This window comes from Spermophilus citellus, assembly GCF_964194105.1.
Source record: "Spermophilus citellus genome assembly, chromosome: 5".
Taxonomy (NCBI): domain Eukaryota; kingdom Metazoa; phylum Chordata; class Mammalia; order Rodentia; family Sciuridae; genus Spermophilus; species Spermophilus citellus.
The window spans coordinates 68,481,998-68,505,935 of record NC_138186.1 but is presented as its reverse complement, the minus strand read 5'-3'; the positions used below and the strand labels follow the sequence as shown (position 1 = coordinate 68,505,935).

General features: G+C 40.0%; 1 protein-coding gene across 1 annotated transcript; it reads left to right on the top strand.

The window, feature by feature from the left end:
• Window positions 1-8,899: 8,899 nt before the first annotated feature.
• Window positions 8,900-22,775, top strand: GCM1 (glial cells missing transcription factor 1; the record flags this gene model as incomplete). The annotated part of the gene is made up of 5 exons (XM_081295919.1): window positions 8,900-8,974; window positions 18,179-18,431; window positions 19,507-19,619; window positions 20,647-20,775; window positions 22,035-22,775. 5 exons carry the CDS (start codon window positions 8,900-8,902, stop codon window positions 22,773-22,775), a joined length of 1,311 nt encoding a protein of 436 aa, XP_081152045.1.
• Between the last annotated feature and the right edge of the window lie 1,163 nt (window positions 22,776-23,938).

Here is a 23,938-nt window from a genome sequence, read left to right as displayed (position 1 = left end):
CATATGTTAGTCATTGTGTCTGTTAGTGAAACAGTCTCAAGTCTCATAAGTATATTTGTGTGTGTGGTGCTGAAGACCAAAGCAGGGCTTCACGCATGTCTAGGCAGGTACTCTACCTAACTACATCCCCAACTCTCAAGCCTTAGAATTAAAGTAAGTGTTTTTAAAATGGCATAGAATGTTCCAAAGAGGACCATGACCTTCAGGGGCTTCCCCACCGAACAACCAACTAGGGACATCAGCACTCAACCCAGTTGGTCTCATTTGCTAGAGATTTAGAAGAGAACACAGGCAAGCCTCCTCTTTCTCAGGAGAGAAGCAGCTCAGAATCCAAGTTAAGAGGATACAGTTTGGTCTTCAGGACTAAAAGTATATTATATTAACTTTGGAGAAACTCCACCCAGAAGCCACAATTGGCTTAGAATTTGAGAAATGAAATTCTAAGGGAAACACCAAAGTTCCGTTGGAAAAGTGGTCTCTGAGAGGTCCCTTGATCACCTGCTGTGGCAAGCTCCTGCTGAATAAGTGTCTAACAGGTAGACAGTGACTGTCCTCTGTGTCCTGCACACCAATTCAAGTGAGACTTTACCAGGCATTTTCTGATTTTAAGGGATGTCATACAAATCACTCTGGATGCTTACTTTGAGAAGCATAAATGAAAAGGACAGTAGGTTTATTTTGAATTATGGGCTAGATTCAGGCTTACCTAGACTAGGGAGACAGGAAATGTGCTAGCAGATCTCTGACTGACAGGGGTGAGTTGAAGACACCCCGTTCCAAGCATTGAAGAAATAAAGTATTTGTTGGGTCACCTAGTGGGAGAGGAGCATGTTGGAGCTGGCCTCGGGCCTATGTCCAGGCCTCTCTCCTTCCCCTCCCCCATTGTCCATTCCTTTCCTCTTGCTGGCTTTATTCTCTTAGATCCTGCCGGGTGGCAGGAGAGATGACCATCAGCAAGTCTGAGGTCAGGCTGAACATCTGAGATGAAAGCACCATTCCCCCCACCTCTAATTTGAAAAATTCCAAGGAATGACTAGGCAAGCTAGGTCCTATGCCAGAAGGGACAGAAAGTTCCAATGGATAGCTTTGGGGGGTAAAACAGTTTCCTAAAATATGGTAAGGTAAGGAGGCAGGAGAGCCATGGCCAACCAGAAGGGATCACAACGTTAGACAGGTTTATTCTACCATGAAGGGAATTATTATTGTTGTTGTTGTTGTTATTAGTGTGATGCTGGGGATTGAACTTGGGGCTCTGCACATGCTAGATAGTCACTCTACCACTCAGCTCCATCCCCAGCAGAGGAAATGTTTTTGACATGGTTCTTCTTAGTTGATGTTTCTCCTTTGACCAGTGTCAGTTTGCTGATGTGAAGAGGTTGGTCATATATATAATCTTTTAAGATCAAGTTATTTAACTCTTCTGTGTCTCAGTTTCCTCTTCCTCATTTCATACTAAAATCATTTAATAATATTGTATTTCATAAGATGGTTGTGATGATTAAATATTTGGGGACTGGGGATGTGGCTCAAGCGGTAGCGCGCTCGCCTGGCATGCGTGCGGCCCGGGTTCGATCCTCAGCACCACATACAACAAAGATGTTGTGTCCGCGGAAAACTAAAAAATAAATAATAAAATTCTCTTTCTCTCTCTCTCTCTCTCTTTAAAAAAAAAAAAAAGATGTTGTGTCTGCCGAAAATGAAAAAATAAATATTAAAATTCTCTCTCTCTCTTTCTCTAAAAATAAAAAAAAATAAATATTTGGAACAATGCCTAATAAATGATAAGTATTAAATAAAAGTTTACATCAGAGGGACCAAGCAAATGCAGGGAACTAAGGCCTGGAACATCTCTTGAGATAAAAGAGAAATCAGGAGGACAGACTGAGCTGTACGTGTGGAAGTTCTTCCATCAGGTAGAGCTAGGCATGAGAAGCTATGAGTTGGAATCCACAGGTGGTCCTGGAAGCAAACCCCGCAGCATACAGGGTGTGGCGTAGCCATCCTGAACCAGAAGCAGTATTCTGCTACCCCCTCCCCAGCCCCCATGAACATTTGGAATTTGGAGTACTGGATTATGGTTAACACTGACTGGGATGTTGTGGTACCTAGTGCCTGAGGATCCCGGGAATGGGACATTCTACACATAGAAGAGTTATCCTTCCTAGAACATCACTACTAAAGGAAGACACTGGAATGATCTGGGGAGGCAGGCCTTCAAGTGACAGGGAATGAAGAGCACAGATACTGAGAAGTTTCAGCATAAGTGGTCCAGCTCAATCACCAAGCATCAGGACCTCTAGCCCCCTAGCTTATGGCAGGATTCCTATCTCCAGGGAGAGGGCAGAGATTGGAAAGAGACACATGGAGCTATGAGTATATAGGAACCAAGACCAAGACTCCAGTGACTAGCACAGGGCTCTCCTTGCAGAACCACAGTCGGCAAACGAGTCTGAGTTCAACCCCAGTTCTGCCAACCCTGCGATGGTATTTCTCTGATTCTTACTATCAAGTGTGATAACACAAGAGAGACCCTTAGCACCTGACGCACTGTGCATGTTCAATCAAGGGAAGCTGCTATAATTTCTGCTGTTATCAATAACATTGACAGAGAGCCAATGAGGAGAGCTCAGAATTGAATAAGTCAGGACCTCAGCTTTAAGAAAGCAAAAGGACTATTACCAGCCTGGGACAAAGCGTCACCGCTCAAGAGTGTGGAGAGAGTTCTTGTTCCCTCCTGCGTCAGAGGAGGGTTGGTTCTTGGGACAAGGATACCTCTAATGCTGCAGCTGGAATCCAGCAGGTCTTCCTGTGAGGAGAAAGAGGAACATGGAAGAGGAAACTTCACCATGAAGGAACAGCATTCTAGCTGGGAAGCCAGGACTAACACTCTCTAACAACTAAAAGCAATAACATGTACAGTAGGATTGCTACTATACATAATAATGTCTGTTTGATTATGTGTGCAGGAAAAACCAAAACCCTAAAAGGGCATGACCAAAATGTTGATAGTGGGAATCTCCAGGAGATGAGAGTATGTCCAAAAAAAAAAATATATATATATATATATATGGAAAAAAAACCCTTAATCCTAAATAATATAAAACAGAATAAAATTCAAAATTCTCTAACACCCCAGAAATGAGAAATCACGTGTTCTAGAAAAGTATTGGAAGGTCTTATAAGAAGGAACCAGGTGGGTTAGATAACCTGTAAGATAACCAGGTCTTAAACTAGGCAAGAGAGGATTTTATTCATGAAGGGAAATACTAGTAAAAAAATCTCAGCATTGCCAGAGGTCTCTTGATAGCTGCTCAGTACAACTGTGAGGCTTACAGGCATTTTACCTTTTGACTGCACATTCCTTCCCCCCAAGCCTCATCTCTGATAGTCTGGACCTTCCTTCCAGGAACTGACCCCTGGTAATGTTGCCCATGATGTAGCTACTACTTGAAACACTTCCATTACTTGATAATACTTATCCTATTTATTCTTCAAAGGGTTGCCTGAACATGCTTTTAGTGAAAAAAGTTTTGATTCTTCTTTTTGTGGTATTGGGAATTGAACCCCAGAATTTTTTATCACTGAGTTATATCCTAGCCCCCCAACCCCTTCTTTTTTTGTTTGTTTTTTATTTTAAGACAGGGTCTCACTAAATTGCTGAGGCTGGTAGTCCTCCTACCTCAACCTGCTGAGTCACTGGGATTACAGGTATGCACCACCCCAGGTAGCTAGAGTGAACTTTTTCTTTTTTCTTTTTTTTTTTTTTTAAAGAGAGTGAGAGAGAGAATTTTTTAATATTTATTTTTTTAGTTTTCAATGGACACAACATCTTTATTTTTTTATTTTTATGTAGTGCTGAAGATCGAACCCAGCACCCCACGCATGCAAGGCGAGCACGCTACCTCTTGAGCCACATCCCCAGCCCCAAGAGTGAACTTCTTAATGGCTTTATATTATTTTGGCACTGGGGATTGAACCCAGGAGCACTTTACCACTGAGCCACATCCCCTTTTATTTTTTATTTTAAGACAAGGTCTTGCTAAGTTTCTGAGGCTTGGCTTTGAAATTGCAATCCTCCTGCCTCAGCCTCCCAAATCGCTGGGATTATAGGTGTGCCACCACATCTGACGATTAATGGCTTTAATTCTCCCTGGTATCTCCAGAGCCTAGTGGACCACCTGGAACATAGCAGATGAACTGAACTTACACAGCTGGTACTGAGGCAGCACTCAAGGAAGAACTGCACTGAGAACATCTTGAGAAGAAAGATTTGTATTATTTGGGGGGATTTGAACACTCAGAATTACTGTCATTGTTGTTAGGGATAGGATAGCATTTTGGTATTTCTGGTTTAGGAGATGTTGGCTATTTGGATTCTAATCCAATAATTTCTACCACCATAATATCTCTCTACCTGTCTATGTGTCTGTCTTCTGTCTTGTACACAGGCTGGATAAATGATAAGAGAATGAAGATCTACAGTGATTGAATCTGTTTGGGCTTACCCTATGAAACAAGAAGGAAGACATCTGTACTTCTTCACAAGGTTCTTCTCAATGTCCATTTCAGTTACAAGGTCCTCAACATAAAGAAGGGGAAAGTTCAGAAGCACACCATAGAATATTCATTACATTGTTGGCTGCTGAGAAGAAACAGGCTGCTTTTACCTATCCTGAGCTGAGAGCATCTAGATTTTGATTGGATTGTTGCCAGAGCTCATTAGCATAGTGTACCCTGACCTGGAATAGGGAACAGGAAAATGACCAGAACTTACTGGGACCTGAACGGGAGATGAGTTCTTGACAATATTGTCTACATCTGGATAAGAAGTCAGAAGGTAAGGAAGCCAAAACTATTGAGAAGAGAGGTAAATGTAAAGGTTGTGGTAATGGGCACCCACTCCTACATGGTTTTATTTGTTATAGTTCATTCTCTGTAGAAATGATGAACATTGAATATACTTTGGCCAAAGTGCTTTAAAAAAAATGAAGTCTTGACAGATTTAGTTTTTTTAACCTGGAAGATGGTTTGCATTTACTTGTTTAAGGGCCAAAAAGCAGTCTTTTGTTTTCTTCTTTATATTTTTATTTTATTTTATTTTGGTACTGGGGATTGAATCCAGAGGCACTTAACCACTGAGCTACATCCCTAGTCCTTTTTATATTTTATTTTGAGATTAGGGTCTCACGAAGTTACCGAGGCTAACTTTGAACTTGTTAATCCTCCTGCCTCAGCCTCTTGAGCCGCTTGGATTACAGGTGTGCAGCACCATGCCCGGCTAGTCATTTTATCTTTTCTGTTTTGTTCTTAATTTTCAGGGAAATATTAATGTTCATTCATTTAGCAAAAGTTTATATCAGAAAAAATATAAGAAATAACATAGCTTTCCTGAAGTATGACTTTTAAAAAACAAATTTTCTCTTCCCTTAATTTTGTCATGTATTTATTTTTGAGATGGGGGTCTCAAGTGTTGCCCAGGCTTGTCTTGAAGTCCTGAAAGCAAAGGGATCCTCCTGCATGCTGGGACTACAGGTGTGTGCTACCACACCCAGCTCCCTTCCCTTAGTTCAAAAACTCCCTTCCCTTAATTTAAAAGCAACAATTATATTTATTTTGGAATAGGTGAACATTGGGAATACATGTATGGTAGTAAATTATGAACATATTCAAAGAGAATGAAGCATGGGTTTTGTTTGTTTGTTTGTGGTGCTACAGAATGAACCCAGGTCCTTGTGCTTGCTATGCTACCACTGAGCTATAAGCCCAACTGTTTTTTGAATTTGAAAATATAAATTTTATTTTCCAAAGTTTAAAAAAAATCCATTTATTTTTATTATTCCATGCTGGGAAATGAACCTAAGACCTCATGCATGTACTCTACTACTGAGCTATATATTCCTATTCTAGAAATAAATCTATTCTAATTGTTTATAACAAAACTTGGGCTATCAAAGTTACTATTGCCAACGCCCTAAGCAACTTAGGAGACCCTGTCTCCAAATAAAAAATATAAAGAGCTTGGGATGTGGCTCAGTGGTGAAGTATCCCTGGGTTCAATCTCTGGTACCAAAAAAAAAAAAAAAGTTACTATTGCTACTATTCAAAAGAGGTAAGTACATAAAATCGATGCTTGATACTTGTTATTTAAGTCCTTAGAATTAAAATATTTTTTTCCAGCAGCAACTTAATGTTTATTTCTTAAATGTAGAATTTTACTTAAAACTCATGGGCATTGGTCTAGGGTATAGCTCTATGGTAGAGGTTTTGCATTACACACACAAGGTCCTAGGTTCCATACTCAGCACTGCGGCAAAAAAAAAATCACAACAGCAATAACAACCCTTCTCCGCATTTAGTCTTGTATGTTAATGTTTGAACTGGGGAGTAGGGACCTCGTGTGCTTTGAGTCTGTGGCCACTGGGATGGGAAGAGGGGTAGAGGGGGAACTCACTTTAGCTTGTTATTTAATGGCTAACATTTCATTTATATGTTCAGATTAACACTCCTTATATACATACACTTTTCCTCAGTGGAGTTTGGTGATGGGTGAGTATAAGGAATAAATAAAGATAAATTTAAAAAGTCTGCAGGAATTGCTAAACTTCATTCTACTATTATAACTTGTATTTTGAGTTTGCTGTTAAGTGGCTCTATATAGCATTGTTATGTCCCTGGATTTTATAAGAGTGCCAACAAATGAGAGTGTTTCATAGATGAACATGTTTCACTTTGGATTTTGTATCCTACTAGCGAGAACATTTTATCTGTAAAATGATTAGTTTTTTTTTTTTCTCAGTAGAGAACATTTCAAAATTTCTTTTCCTTTCTTCCCTCCTTCTTCCCATCCTCACTCCTAAATCTTTTTAAACCAATTATAGTTGGAAATTAGGGCAGTATTTCTTTTAAGGAAAAAATTTCAGTTCAAACAAACATTTTTAAAATATCATTTACATAATACAATTTAATCAAAGAAGTTAGACAACATCTTTTTAAGAAGGTGGGGAGAGAGCTATTGTTGAAGATAGTCAAAAAAATCTTTTTAATTGCTTTTTTTTTTCAGTATTGAAGATCGAACCCAGGGTGCTTTACTACTTTCCCAGCCCTTTTAATTTTTTATTTTGAGATGGGGTCTTGCTAAATTACCAAGGCTGGCCCCCTGAGTGGCTGGGATTATAGGTGTGCCCACCAGGCCTCGCTACAGTCAGAAAATCTTCAAGTGTGCTTTAAACATTTCTCCTCAATACTGGGAATTGAACCCAGGGACGCTCTGCCACTGAGTTATATCACGGCCTTTAAAAAAAATTTTAATTTAGACTCAGTATCATTGCATATGCCTATCATCGCAGCAACTAGGAAGGTTAATGCAGGAAGATGACAGGTTTGAGAGCAGCCTGGGAAACTTCCTAAGACCTGTCTCAAAATAAGACCTGTCTCAAAAGGGCTGGGGGACTGGGTGTAGATCAGTGGTAGAACACACTTGGATTTAATCCCTAGTATCACGCAAAATTTCTTTAAATCTAGAATTGAATTATTATTTACTTTGTTGTATTGGAGATTGAGCCCAGGGGTACTCTGAACTACATTCCCGGCCCTTCTCATTTTGAGGCTGGGCTTGAACTTTCGATCCTCCTGTAGGAGAAACACTATGTTATTTTTTTGTTATTGTTTGGTACCAGGGATTGAACCTAGGGGCACTTAACTATTGAGCCACATCCTCAGCCCATTTTTTATATTTTATTTTGAGACAGGGTCTTACTGAGTTGCTTGGAGCCTCGCTAACTGAGTTGTTGAGGCTGCCTTTGAACTTGCAATCCTCCTGCCTTAGCCTCCTGAGCCACTGGGATCACAGGCATGCACCACAATGCCCCCAGAAACACTATTTTAAAACAGCACTCTTGAACAGCCGCCTTTAGCCCCTGTCTCATGAAAAATGGTCTAGAGATATTTTGGGGTATCACAACTGAAAAGGGAGGTGCCCTTAGTATCTAATGGATAAAGATTAGGAATAATGCTAAACATTCTAAAATGTGCAAGATAGCCCCCACAACAAAGAATTACCTAATCCAAAATGTCCATAGTGCTAAGGTTAAGAAACCATGTTTCAGAGAATATTTGATGATGGTATTTGAACATCCACAGACATATTTGGGAGACCAAAATTTTTTTTTTAAAGAGAGAGTGAGAGAGGAGAGAGAGAGAGAAAGAGAGAGAGAGAGAGAGAGAGAAAATTTTTAATATTTATTTTTTAGTTCTCGGCGGACACAACATCTTTGTTGGTATGTGGTGCTGAGGCGAGCGCGCTACCGCTTGAGCCACATCCCCAGCCCGGGAGACCAAAATTAATCTCTATGGCTTCCAGATAAATCCAATGTGATGTTCCCCTTGTGTAACTTCATGGTAATTAATTTGTGAAATTGTTTCTGTGGAAAAAAGTCCAAAGCAGTTATCCTTCCCTGCCCTAACATTTATGAAGAAAAGGGTCCTACCCATTTGCTACACACAACAGTAGTTCTTACTAAGAACTAACTCTATAACCTAGCAATGAGAAAGGAAGCCCAGACCCAAGAGTCAAAATGATGATCTCTGTACTTCTAGTTCCCAATGGTCAAGGTTTATTTTAACAAGCTCACTAGTAGCTTCTATATTTTTTTTATTAATATGTTGGTACTTGAAAAAATGTTGGTGAATCAGATATTTCTGGCAGATGAAACGGGTTTTTATCTCTTGAATGGTTGATATTACTTACTATCATTTATTTTTTAGCCTCTGAAAACAATCTTCTGTTTATGTTACTTGAACAGGCTGATCCACCTATATCAAGAACCTTTGAGAGCAAATTCTCAAGTTCAAATTGAAGGAAATTGAATAGAGGAAAACGTGTGGGTGACCTGACTTTATCATGGAACCTGAAGACTTTGATTCTGAAGACAAAGAGGTATTAAACTGGGACATTAATGACATGAAACTGCCACAGGTATGTACTTGCTATAGGACTATCTTCTGCATTTGGCTATGAATCCTTGACTATTATGAACCTGCTAGGACCTAGAAGGAAATTGGTGAGGGTCCCAGCTGTGTGAACTCCCTTAGACCTTCAGTAGACATCTGATGGAGGATTTTCTTGGTGTTGTGTTTTTTTTTTTTTCAATATGGGGGATAGAACCCAGGACCTCATGCTTGCTAGACAAGTGCTCTACCACTGAGTCACATCCCAACCCTTTTTACATTTTATTTTATAGGTACATTTTCCATTCTTTTTAAAATAGTTTTACTAAGTTGCCCAGGCTTCCCTTGAACTTGCCATCCTCCTGTCTCAGCCTCCTGAGTAACCAGGATTTACACATGTGCACCACTACACCCAGCTCAACTGAGGAATTTTAAGAGGAGACATGATTTGAGCAGCTCTTTACCTATCAGATCCTCCCAATACTAGACTGAGACAAAGAGTGTGCTAATTCCTTTCTCTTCCTAAACTGCCCTGCTCAGGTTGTACTCACCCTGGCCAGTTGGTATGATCAAATGCATGGCAATTTATTTGTGCTTCATTGTACACAAGTCCCCATACCATTTTATCTTATAATAATGTCCTGTAGCTGCAATGTCTGACTGATGGCATTTTTGTGAAATATGACATGCTCTTGTAGGACTTCTGTAAATACCACACAGCCAAACTGGATTGCATTTTAGATACAGAATGCCTTTTATTTTATATTTTCTTTGACCTCCTCTTTGGTAATTGACTTTCTAAGTCTTAATTTGATTGAAAGCACTGGTTGTTTAAAACTGATTTTTCCATGTATAACATTCCTGGCTTCCTTGTCCTCTCTTTTGGGTGTTTTAATAATGTTTTCACTGGAGGTTGTTTGAAAAGGAGACTAGGAAGACTAGGGGTGGAGACTAACTAGTACCAAGAAATGAAAAGGTCCATCTAGTCTGCCTGATTCTGGGAGCAAGGAATTTGAATTACCCCAAGCAAAGGAGAGGAGACAGAGATTCCAGAGTCTTGATTTATAACCAATTGGTATTTTTACTTTAATGAAGATGTCCTTTTGTTTCTCCTTAAAGTCCTCTCGTATTCTCCCTTGGTAGGTCTTGGGAGGGCTGAAGAATGGAAAATGTACCTATTTTCTACTCACCTGAAGGTGGCTAAATGAACCACAGCTAAAACATACCCGTGTCTATTTTCAGGAACTTATGTTTATAACTGCTCTTAATTTGTATTACAATTCTTATAGCTGTTGTAGAGATGCTCTAAGGTAACTTTTAATTACTCCTAGCTCTGGGACCCTTATTTTGCCTGTTTCTAATTTTAAGATGGCAACTCATAAATAGGAGTTGGAGATACACAAACATCAAGAACTGAAGTTAGCAGATGCATGGAAGATGTTGCAATGTCACATTCTAGAGCAGGGTTTCAGTAGAATCAGAGATCTCCTTGAAGTGGTAGGCAATACTGTGTGTTAACACACACTTTTCTTTCTTTCTTTCTTTCTTCTTTTTTTTTTTTTTTTCTGGGACAGAGGATCCATATCACTCATCAGATCCATAAACAAAAAAGGGAAAGAACTACTTCCCTGAAGGGAAACTCAGGCTCATAGAAGCTCATGTTCCAACATGAATTTCCAAAAACAAGGCATTCTTAGTTACCTGAGAGAGTAAACTGAGAAATCTAGTGTGAAAATATAGATTCGGTTTTGGAAACATATCATTTAAAGTTTATAGAAAATGTTCCAAGATTATTTAGGGAAATAGTTAAGTGCCTTCAACTTGTTAAATATACCATGGAAATGATTAAAAAGTGTAAATATTTCTTAATTTCTGAGCAGAGACCACACCATCAGCCACCTCTGAAATTATATCAAGAATCAGTTGAGGGATTGAGGTTGTGACTCAGTGGTAGAGTGTTTGCCTGGCATGTTTGAGGCACTGGTTTTGATCCTCAGCACCGCATAAAAATAAAATAAAGGTAAAGACATTTTTTATTTTTAAGAACCAGTTGAGGTAAAAAATAAAAAATCTGGGAAAGATTTTCAAACAAAAGGTTTTATTTTTTAAAACATATCTGGAAGCACTTTAGTGCATTATGGAAAACTTAGGACTTAGAGATAGCCCTGGACTTGAGTTCCAACTAATAATTCTAGGATTCATTGGTGAGTAGCTGTATTGCCTAATGTCTGTGTGACTCTGAACAAAATCATTTTTCTTACGTCTTTGATACCTTCTTACATATCTTGCCTCAATCTCTAAGCTATTTGGAGCAGTGTTTCCCAATTTGTAGAGTACAAATGACAAGGAATTTTAAAAGGTCTTGCTGAGAAAGTAAAGGGGCAATGTTAAGTACAAAGAAGCTAAACAAATTTCTTTACTGCAGATCTGTATTCTGTTATTCCATCCTGTGTGTAATGGCTCTTCTGAGATAAGGTCATATTAAGAGGTATTGCCCTAAAATATTTTCACCATGGGCCTCTTTTTGCATGAAGACCCACAGATTATTAGTGTTCCAGTTTGCACAAAAAACTGTGGTTCAAAGAGTCAAATGCAATGTCTTCTTCTTATAAATTTCCTCAATTACATTTTCTCTCCCACCTATAAAAATAATTCATGGTTTATTTTTCATAATTTTATATTCTTGCTGGAACAATTTACTTCGGCAACATATGGTACAAATTCTTTATCTGTTCTCAGCTTCTCACATGCTTCCAGTTTCAATCAGTAAATGCTAACTTGGTTATTTTGGGTAATTGGTTACCCATTGGCTAATCTTCCAGGCCTAGAATCTCTGCATCCTTTTATATCCCTCAGATATATCAAGATGTGTGGATTAAGTTTTGACAACAGTGAGAGTGATGTCCCCTGGAGCAGGCAGAGAGATGCTGAGGCCATTCGGCTATGTCGACTTCCATGGAAGGGCTCATGGTCTCTGGTCTAGTGGAACAAATACAGTGTCTACATAGAGAATTAACACCAAGTAGAAAAATGCTAGAGGAGCTTGGAAGAGGGATACGTGTTCAGCCTGACTCTGGCATGGGAACAAGACAGAGCCTCTAGCAAATGGCTTTGACCATCAAGGGAAAGCATAGGGCACCAAAATCTGAAGGCTCTTAGATGTCTCCACCTGAGGGAGCCATGCAAAGGAATTCAGCAAGAATATTTGGAGTGTTACTGGCTGGACAGGTGGGTTGGAAGCGGGCTATCCCCAGAAGACAGGGCTATCATACAGGTAGTGAGAAGCCATTAGGTTGTTGCACTGGAAACCATCATGTTCAGATCCTGGGCATAGAAAGGCCCCATCCCTCCAACTCCACCTGCCCTCAGTAACTCTTTCTGGATATCTAGGCATTGAACCCAAATGAACCCTCCTCCTTCTGCTGTATTATGTCTTTACTAATCTTCATGTCACTGTTTCTATTTGAATTTCATTTCTGCTTAATACAACCATTAGGAAGCCAGCCCAGAAGTGTAGGTACCTGAAGTATAGGAATCACCAATAAAATCTCTTTTTTCTAAGCCAACGTAATCCATCAATTTTGTTTTCCCTTTCATTCCCCTTACATTACATATACTGGAAAGTTCCATTCCAATTGCTTTAGTGAGTGCTTGGTTCATACAGCAAATGTTGGGTGTTGGTTTATTTTTACCTTCATTAAAAATGTAGATTATGTGGTCCCAAAGAGTGTCACGCTCTCATTAAAACTGATTATAACATTTATGGAAGAGCCTTGTAGGAAATTTATTTTTTTTGTTTGAAAATTAGGAAGAAATTCAGTTTCTTTTTCTACTTTAAAGTACCCATTTCACAGAGGGAGGTTAAGTATCCATTCTGTTCCTAACACCAGCCAGTTCTTCCAAGCAGAAATCTGTTGTTTCAATAACACCACAGCAGAAAACACACTGAATCATTTTGCTCCTCATCCCTGACTAGTTTTCAGATCAAATCCATGGCCAAAGCCACACTAAGCAATTAACTCACACGATTCCAGGGGTTTCTTGATTGTTTTTGTTTTATAATCCTAGGGATTAAAACCATAGCCTAGTGCATACTAAGCATGTACTCTACCAATCAACTACAACTCTAGCCCAACTCCACGTTTCAAGTACTTTGTTTTTGGTAAAGAAAACATTCCCCCATCTGGACATGGTGGGGCATGCCTAAAATCCCAGCAACAAGTTCAAAGCCAGCCTCAGCAATTTAGTGAGGCAACTTGGAGAGATCCTGTCTCCAAATAAAAAATAAAAAGGGCTGGGGATGGGCTCAGTGGTTAAGTGCCCCTTGGGTTCAATCCCTGCTACCAAAAAAAAGAAAGAAAGAAAACATTTCCTAGAATAGACTAGTAGGGAAAAAAAAAAAAAAAAGGGTACGAAAGGACTGTCACTCCAATTTGTTTGTTCCTGGATTATGATTTTACCTAGCAAAATTTCCTTTAACTCTGCAGAAGATGATCCCAAAATTGTGAGCAAAAGTAACTTGTAAATTTTTCTGCTAATTCATAAGACTCAGTGTAATCAGAACAAAGCAACTGTAGGAATCTGATGTGTCTTGATGCTAAGGAGCTAGCAGAGAAACCGGATTCTGGATTTTTCATCAATTACAATTTGACTACATGATCAGGTCACATTGTTGGTCTGATGGGGACACCCATGACTTGACCCTCTACCTAGCATTCTTTTGGACCTCAAGGTCATGTGAATGTTCTTGGCACAACTTCACCTATATGGACTCCCATGGTTATTTGGGTTCCCACTACTAGGGCCGGGATTCTGCCACTTTGGGCTGCTGCTGTGATGGGGATAGGAATGTTCTTTCCACTGTGGAAGTACAGACGCTCCTCAGGTGTCCTCCAGTAGGGCCCTTACTTAGGTGGTGAAGAGGGAAAGGAAGGGCAGAAGAGAAGAGGGAAGTAGGCGACAAAAAATTTGGAAGCTGGAGTAACTTGGTCTCACTTAGTTTTTTCAGAGCAAATAAGGAATTTTATCCTGAGTTGTGGTTCCTGAACTCATGTAGGAAATAGCAAGTTTAATGTAAGGAATCATTCTAAGATGATCAAATGCATTTTGTTGGAATGAATTTCTCTCCTTGATGATACTTGGAATTTTATTTCCAGTTGGCCCAGAAGAGAGAAGTTCCTGGAAAGTTTTATGTAGATCAATATGCTGCTTGATTTTTTTTTTCTCTAAGTCACATCTAATGTTTTCTCTATATTTGATTTGCTTAAAGGTGTTTCTGTTTGCTGTGCCTTCTGTATTTGGAAATATTTATTATAAGGATTTAATAATCTATTCATATAATTAAGGAAAAACCAGCAAATCATTGCTTTATATGAGTGCTCTATAAATACCAGTTGTTGGTTTTTTTTGTTTGTTTGTTTTCAGTCCTAGGGATGGAACCCAGGGCTTCTCACATTTGAGGCAAGTACTCTAACACTAAGCCCCATCCCCAGACCCCCTTTTCATTTTTATTTTGATACAGGGTTTTTCCAAATTGCTGAGGCTGGCCTTAAATTCAATCTTCTTGCTTTAGCCTCCTGAGTAGCTGGGATTGCAGGTAGACATCACCATACCCATAAATCTCAATTTTGATAAAATGACCTAACATAAATCATTTTGATATTTCAAGAATTGAGTCTAAACTTATTACTCTTATATAGCAGTAATATCTAATTCTTAGCTGGGTGTGGTGACATCTCCCTGTAATCCCAACTTCTCAGAAGCCTGAGGCAGAAGAATCACAAGTTTGAGACTAGTCTAGGCAACTTAGCGAGATCCTGTCTCAAAGTAAAAAATAAATAGAGCTGGGTTTGTAGCTCAGTGATAACGTGCCCCTGATATCACAAAGAAAAAATAATCTCTAATTCTTACAACACCCTACCAAAATTTCAAGAGGTTAAGTTAAATTAGAATTAAGGGAGTATAAACAGTGCTCTGAATACATAGCACTCGGAAAGCTTTGAGTGAGTTAGAAGATTAAATCTCCTAGTAAAACATTATACAAAGAATTTATGGAAATATCAATTAATTTCCAATGATGTTATCCATGAGATTATAAAATATAAATTAGTTAGAGTTGCATTGCAGAAACCTTAGGAATATTCCCTTTCAATTATAAACTACTTAACTAAGAGGAAAAACAAAGAGTTACTCATGAAAAGTTAGAAATTAAGATAAACAAAGGATCTAAAAAGAAGCAAATATTTTATGGGGATTTGCTAAACAAGATTAAGAAATGATTATTCTTTCATTTTAAATTTTACCTCTCCGATGCCTTAAATTTAAATGGCTTTCAAAAATTCTTTTCTCTTATTCAGGCCTGCAGACATAGCTCAGTGGTAGGGCATTTGCCTAGCACATGTGAGGCCTTGAGTTCAATCCCCAGGACTGCAAGAAAATCTTAGTCTGAGAAAATCAGAGCCTGAGAAATCACTGTCATCCATTTGACTCTTAAGTTGTTTTGCATTATTGGAATCTGAATTTTCTCATAATTTCAAAGTAAAAGATGTCAAAAATCCCACTAAATGTCAGGTTAAAAGACTGGGTGCAGTGGTGCTTGTAATCCCAGCTACACAGGAGGCTGAAACAGGAGGACTGTGAATTTGAGGGTTAGGCAACTTAGTGAGACTCTGTTTCAAAATAAAATTTAAAAGGTTTAGGGATGTGGCTTAATGATAGAGCGCACCTGGAGCCATCCCCAGTACTGCCAGACTGGGCACAAATAAATAGCCAAGAGAATCATTTGATCACATTTACTCTTAGTGATTTTCTCAATCCATATACTATCAAGTATATGGATTATTATTCATGAATCTGAATTACAGTATTGTTCATGAATCCTGAAAACCAGGGTGCCAATGGACACCCTGCAGAAATAAATAGACTAAATGATGTGGAGATCACTTCTTCCTCCACAGGAAGGGTGTCTTTGCTTTAGTCAGAATATCTAAGACGCTAATAGATTTATTCCTCGTATTCTGGGTCATAGAAGTTATGACCTAGATCAGCCCGAAGAGGACACTTGTCTTTAAGAATCTCAACTTTTCTCTAAGTCCCTCTTTTCCCCTGTCTCTGTTACTCTGATAACTGTGTGTTATATTGCAGTAATCCAAACAATTTCAATCTACCAGATTTTCATAGTCCAAATAATTAAAGATAAGTACATTTTTTAATGTTTTAATTTGCACTTTTTATCATTTCAAATAATAAAATACTCTGTTACACTTTCTATGGCATTTCTATGGGACAAAACGAGAGCATTATGTAGGTTTTTAGTTAGAACAAAGAGAAGGTGGGTGGAGAAAGCAAGAGGTTGGAGGCTGGCTGGGCAGCTTTTCACCCCAGGCATTAAATTTTATGAAGCTCAGAATTGCCAGGGGACTGGGGAAGAAAGGGAAAGTCCTGGAAAGGACAGAGAGACAAGTCTGGCTGCACCTTCCTCTGGGATGCCTAATGGACCAGTGGGACTTCTCCAGATGCCACTCTGTGTGCTTTACAACCTTCCTCCCTTCTCCTCTGGGGCTGCTTCCTGTTCTTTGGCATATTCTAAACTTGAAGTGTAACTCAGTAAACGCCTATCCATCCTGAGGTTGATGTTTGTGTTTTTCTTTCTAAAAAATTTTTGTCTTTATTATTTTCTCATATTCTGGACTGTGCTTTCCTGTTGGAGAGGCACCCTGATCTCTTCCTCTGAGCCTTCTAGAATTTTCTATTTTGACCTTCCACAGTCTTCTGGAGGAAAAGTGTTCTTGCTAGTTATTTGACAGTTGTGTAATTCTGACTACTCATTTCATTCTAAGAACTATGCAGGATCTGTCAAATGTAGCATCTGTTACCATTGTTGGGCCTGGGATGTGAACTGTTCTGTCAGTGGCTAACATCTACATAGGGCCCACAGCATGGCAGGTGTCATGCTAAATATTTTATATTTAACCCTCAGAACAATTCTTGAGATTGGCAGGTCTCATTATCCCTGTTATACAGATGAAGAAACAGAAGCACAGAAAGCAAAATAACTAAGGATCTGTATCCCTGAACTTTTGTTGTTGTTATTTTTGCAGAACTGAGCTTTGAACTCAGGGATGCTACATCCCCAACCCTTTTTAATTTTGTGACAGGGTCTCAAAACATTGCTGAGGCTGGCCTTGAACTTGCAACCCTCTTGAGTAGCTGGGATTATAGGTGTGTACCTGTGTGCCAACATGCCAGCCTTATTATTACTTTATGGTGCAAATTTGCCAACTTAACTTTTTTTTAGAAAAACAGGAATTGAACCCTGGGGCATTTAACCACTGAGCCACATTTTTATTTTGAGGCAGGGTTTCATTAAGTTGCTGAGGCTGGCCTCAAACCTGGGATTCCTCCTGCCTCAGCCTCCAGAGTCTCTGAGATGACTGGCATGTGCCACTGCACCCAGCCATTTTAACCATTTTTAAGTATATAGTATAGAAATGGTCACCTCATGCACTTTGTTATGTAACCCCTCTCTAGAACTTTTTCATCTTGTAAAACTAAAATTCTGTATCCATTGGATAATAGCTGCCTCATCTCTGACCTTACACAGAAGAGTTTAATCAGATGTTCATACACAGGGAATAGCATCTGTCCTGGGCCAGGATACAGCTCCTTCCTGAGTCCTCTGCCATTTGAGGCATACATATACAGTGATAGAGAAAAAGGGAAATAAAGTGGGGAATAAAGTGACTCTTGGGACCTTTGTGAATCAGGGCCCTCCAGTCTCCCTATTGCTTATCTCTAGTGACTTTGCACAAGCCTGTGGGATTCCCAACAAGGTAACCGCAGTGTGGTATGAGACATTATCTTACTGTCCAGTTACAAAGTTTTCCATAGTTATTGTGAAAGAGCACAGTGATTACTTCACTCTCAAAAATTCTTCCTTAGAAATGGTCATTACTTTTATCACCAAGGACTACAGAAACATCAATCAGATAGAACTCAAAGGGCCTAAATTCCAGCTTATTTTGGTTCAGCGACTGGACAGACACAGCAGTCTCTCTGCAGCTGTTGTGCTGTGCAGATATCATCTCCAGGATTCAGTCTAGGCCAGACTTGCCAGCGGTCTCATGCTTTGCTCTCGATGGCCGAATCGTCCTTCATGTCTATTGACTCTTCCATGATGAACAGTTGCGTTTTAGGGCTCAAACTCTAATAGCCACCTTTGTGTTTCTATCAGAATGTGAAAAAGACTGACTGGTTCCAGGAGTGGCCAGATTCCTACGTGAAGCACATCTACAGCTCAGAGGACAGGAATGCACAGCGGCACCTGAGCAGCTGGGCCATGCGCAACACGAACAACCACAACTCTCGCATCCTCAAGAAGTCCTGTCTGGGTGTGGTGGTGTGCGGCCACAACTGCTCTACCAAGGAGGGGCGCAAGGTCTACCTGAGACCTGCGATCTGTGACAAAGCCCGGCAGAAGCAGCAGAGTGAGTGGGACTTGGTGGTACTGGCAAGGAAACTGGTGTCCCTCCAGATGCCTCTGTCCAGATGGGCCAGTATCTCCCAGCACATCCCTAAGGCTGTGTTAAATCCCAACGAACCCTTCACACTTTAGTGCAGTGGGGAGCCAGGCTGAGTATATTCAGGGGAACCAACCCACTCCCTTGTTCCCTAACCTCACAATTCTACACATCCAGAGCTCCCACCGAGAAACTGCTCCCTTGGGTTAGGCAGCTGATGCAAGCCCCTTGTTAAAAAGAAGATAGATCACAACTTCTATCATGAACTCATCAGTGACCCATGTAAAGTTTAGTAGAATTAGAAAGTAAAAGTTTAGTATGAAGTGGTTTATCAGACTTGCCATCTAACATCTTGGCAATGAGCCCCTGTGTGACCTTAATGCATGCATTCATCTGGAGGGCAATCGTGGGATTAATTTAAAGTTAGATTTAGATCTGTCCACTTAGGTTCATATCATTATCACAAGCTGGAATGTTTGTTCTTTTTATTTTCTGTACTCATGGATTGTGAAATAGACACTCTTCATGTTCCCTGTTCCAAAGCCCACTGCAGACCCCAAGTTATTTCACATTCTTTCCTAGTAATTTGTTTCCAAAACTTGCTCTCTGGTCAGAACCTGTTATTAGTCATTCATACCCTAGTAAAAATTTAATGGCTGTGTTCTCTCTCCCAGGGGGTTTTTCCCCTTGATCCTTAGTTCAATTGTAAAATGAAAGAAAATTTTTCTCTACTCTAAAAGAATTTTAAATATCAGCAAATAAGTAGGGAGACCTTTTTCTGCTCAAAAGAGCTCCTTGTTGACCTGCTAACTACCCATACCCCACTTAGAAGGTAGCATCTTGCTGTATCCATGTATAAGACCAATCTAGGCCATTATGGTGGCCAGGTATTCTTTGGTCTGGGGGGATTTTTATGGACAGAAGTCCATAAAACCACCCAGGTATATTTGCTACCATACAGAAGTTGAGTCTGTGCAGGGCTCATAAGTGCCCCATGTGACTCAGCCAGCCAGGTACCATCACTTTCTTTTGCTTTTTGTAGAGAAAAGTTGTCCCAACTGTAATGGGCCTTTGAAGCTGATTCCTTGCCGAGGCCATGGGGGCTTCCCCGTCACCAACTTCTGGAGACACGATGGACGCTTCATATTCTTCCAGGTTGGATTTGAGTTAGTTATGTGATTCTGTTTCTCTGTAATTTGACAAATGTTTGCAGAGTTTCTTGGAAAAAGTAGGCTCTTCAGAAGCTAGAGACACTGGAGTGAAGACAACCCTGCACCAATGCTGGGAGTCCCTGCTCAGGGAGAGCAAATATCTGCACCCCACACTTCAGCCAAGGTTGGAGGTGCTGGGAAGCCCTGGGGAGGAAGCTGGCTAAGAGGCCCTAGCTCCTGAGGACAGACAACAGCTAATCAGATCACACCTGGGCTAGCAGCCTTCAATGGCCACCTCTGACTTTTAACTATCTCTGGAAACTTGAACAAGTTACTTTTCCCCTAAAAGCACCATTTTTTGCTAAAACATAAGAAATTCAAATGGGGGCAGTGGTGTAAACAGTCATGACAAATGGACTCTGATATCAGACTACCTGGATAGTCTGATATCAGAGTGCAGTACTAGCTAACCAGATATAAAAAAAAAAAAAACAAAAAAAACAAGTAGTCCTGATTTGGAATATTTGCCAGTTTCTGTGATGTGACAGTTCCCTCCGTGACTGATGTTAAGCTGCCAGCCTTTTTTAACAATCAGCTCACAAAATTCCTAAATGTTTCACAATTGGCTCTCTGTTTGGCTGGTTCCAGTGAGGGGAATCCCAGCCAATCCCTGCCCCAACCACACTGCCCCTTACAAGGGGAGGTTACCCAGGTGGTTCAATCTCTCCTTGCCTCAGTTTCCCATTCTGTAACTGGGGGTGGAAATGATGGTGTGAACCTTAAGGGTCGTGCTGGGTGAGATAGGCTATAGGAAGCACTGTGGATGAGAGGAACCACAGGAAGAAGGAGTCTCATGAACAAGAGCAGACAGGCAGGAACATGGGGGGCTTAGGAGATACTTCAGAAGTTTTTCTCATCCTGTTGCAATAAGCAATACCACCACCATACAGTCGTGCGACAGTAAAAAACTCACACACCACAAAGTACAATCCAGTTCTTTCTTTCTTTTTAACTTCCTTGTCTCTTTTAAGTCAAAGGGAGAGCATGATCATCCAAAGCCAGAAACCAAGTTAGAAGCTGAGGCAAGAAGAGCAATGAAGAAAGTGCATGGGGCACCTGCCTCTGTCTCCCTAAAGCTGAAGGGGAACCCAGGATCCAAGGTAACCTGACATCAAGTATGCTTAAAACATACAGCAACTTGCCACCCCTGTGGTGTGGATGGGAATGGTCTGGTCTTTTACTGACAAAGAGATCCAAAAAACATACACTGTCATGCTCATTTATAAATAAGCATCTACCAAAGAAATGGAGTTGTTTTTCTCTTTCTTTCTTTTATTTTTATTTTTTTCCTGAGGCAGATCTCTCTAATTTGCCCAGGCTGGTCTTGAACTAGGGATCCTCCTGCCTCTAGTCTTAGATTTGACTCTTAATTTCTGCTCCCACCACACTGCCCCTTACAAGGGGAGGTTACCCAGGTGGTTCAATCTCTTCTTGCCTCGGTTTCCTATTCTGTAACTGGGGATGGAAATAATGGTGTGAACCTTAAGGGTCGTTCTAGGTGAAACAGGCAGTGTAGCATGCTCTCAACCATAAAAATCTATGTAAGTGTCCAGTCATCTTCCCTACTACACTTAAAAAAGAGAAACCTGAATGAGTGCTTTGGCACTCTATAATTTTATTCTAATAGAACCAAATTATAATTAAAATAATCTCCATCAAATAGCCTTGTGCTTTTTTTTCCCCTCAAAATTTCCATATGCCTCCAGAGTAGCTTGTTTCCTTAGCTTCCCTACCAATATGAAATAAAGTTTCTGAAGATTAAAGAAATCGCAGGACAAACTAAGGCATTTCCTCCTGTTCACTCTGGTTGGTCATATCCTTTTCTCTCCTCCCCTAAAACTATCCTCTTATTAGCTAATACTTTGACATAAACAAGAGTATAACTTAATTCTGAACCAGGTTCTTTTCTTATGATTGACTAGTGAGTAATATAATTCCTCCATTTATAAAAATAAATTGACTCTCCAGCACTGAAAGAAAAGTGGAGGACAGGAGGGAAGGAGAGAGGAGAGGGGAGTGGTTTGATTTTTCTTAAATCGGTCTTAAAAAGTTTCTCAGAAAGACAGGGTATTAGGTTTATGTTCGAGTGTGAAATATCTTAGGCCTGGCTGTGTGTCCATAGAGAGAAAGGACATCCAGCTTTTACTGGTTGGAAAGGTTTAAAATGGAAACCGAGGCAGCTTTTACTTCCCCAGTCTGTGGTGGCTGGGAGGGAGCTGCTGTGTGTCCCTGCTTGAAATATGCAAGGAATGAGGGGAATCTGATGAAGCACGTGCTTGTAGAGGAACTCGTGGGTGTCTGTGGTAGTTGTGTGGATTTGCTTAACTTATTAACATGAGCATTTCACTTTCCTTTCCAGTCTCTTCCAGGTGAAACACAAAGTCAGGGAAGTTTACCTTTAACTTGGTCATTCCAGGAAGGTGTCCAATTGCCTGGCAGTTACAGTGGACATTTAATAGCTAACACTCCCCAGCCGAATTCACTGAATGATTGCTTATCCTTCTCCAAGAGTTATGGTTCAGGGGGAACCACTGATCTGGCAGACCCGACTTCCACCTTAGACCCCACTAAGCTGTATGAAAAATGCAGATTTTCCAGTAATAGGATCTACAATAGTGGAGACCTGTTTCAGCCTTCTGCCTCTGGAGTCTACTCAGATTATGACAATCTGCAAGCATGGAATAAAAACGCTGCTTTGGGGAGAAGCCCTCTCAATGACAACTATTGTCCCAATTATCCTTTTCCTCTGACCGGCTGGCCTTGTGACTTCTTTCCTTCCCAGAATTCTTTGGAGAACTTTCCCCAGCAGATTCCCCTGGAACCACCTGCTGCCAAAACTAGCTGCCACCCATTATGGCCAAATCCAGGGGGCGAGCTTTATGAAGAGAAAGTGCCTGTGGATTTCAACAGCTACGTTCCTTCTCTCGCTTACCATCCACCACAGGAAGACCCCTTTCTGTTCACCTACACCCCCCATCCTCACCAGCAATGCTCCCTGCCAGGCAAGAGCACCAAGTGGGATTTTGAGGAAGAAATGACATATATGGGTTTGGATCATTGCAACAATGAAATGCTTCTAAACCTCTGTCCTTTAAGATGACTTAAATTTTTCGACAATCCCTTCCCTCCTGCAAAAAAAAAAAAAAAAAAAAACGAAAACAAAAAAACTACTTTGAGAAATGGCTGGAAGAATTTCCTTAGGAAGCAGCTTTTAAAACATAACTACAGATAAATGGGAATCACAACAAGTGGTAGGCAAAACATTTTTCATGCAAATAATCTTTTTGCCTCCTCCACCCTAATGCTTCCATCTTCAGTAAGGACTAGAAACTTACCCAGCCTGCTGTGTGAAATGCCCTCTGATCTCCCCACCCCACACTCATTGTTTGGGGCTTTTAGCACCTCTGCTACCTATTGGGTTTCATTGTCACAGACACATATCAAATGGAGCAAAGATGTGAAGAGTCCACCTGCTTAGGATCTCCTCCATGCCTTCTTTTTCATAACAAAAAATGACAAAACCCAGAAACAGGGTAGAAAGAGCTGCAGAAGTATATAAAGATAAATAGTCTAGAATTGATATATTTAATACTTTGTTTAGTAATCAAATTCATTTATAAAATATATATTTTCTAGTTGATTTCTAAGACTTGTCAAGACAGAAGCATGAACCAACTCCATAAAGGACAGCAAAACTAAATGGACACATGAAGAGAATTCCAGTGTTCTCCTACATTACTCATGTCCTTCTCCCTCCTCCTCGCTGACTACACCTTTTAAAGGGATTCCTGTCCTATTTATGTTTATTCTTTATGGCACCTAGCTCAGTGCCAAGTTCATAATATGTAAGAACTGTTTGCTTAGAAAAGTATCTTTGGGGACTGGGCATGTTGCTCAATGCTGAGGTGTATTTAGAACGCACAAGTCCTTGGGTTCAATCCTCAGCACCGAAGAATAAGAAAGAAAAGTCTGTACAATTAACATGGTAATGATTGGCTAGCCATATTTGAATGCCAGTTCCTCCTCTTTGCTGAAGTGTGTTAATGCAAACAAATAAGTATTTTTAAAAATAGATGATTTTTTTTATTTGTAACAAACGCACATGATATAAAATTAAAAAATAAAAAATAAGTTTTTTGTTCCTTGTCTTCTTGCAACACTGACCAGCTTTTCATCTGTTGTTCTAGAGATTAGATATATTCTCTCTATATATATGTATACATTATATACTTATATCATATCAGATTCATTTCTAATGTGACT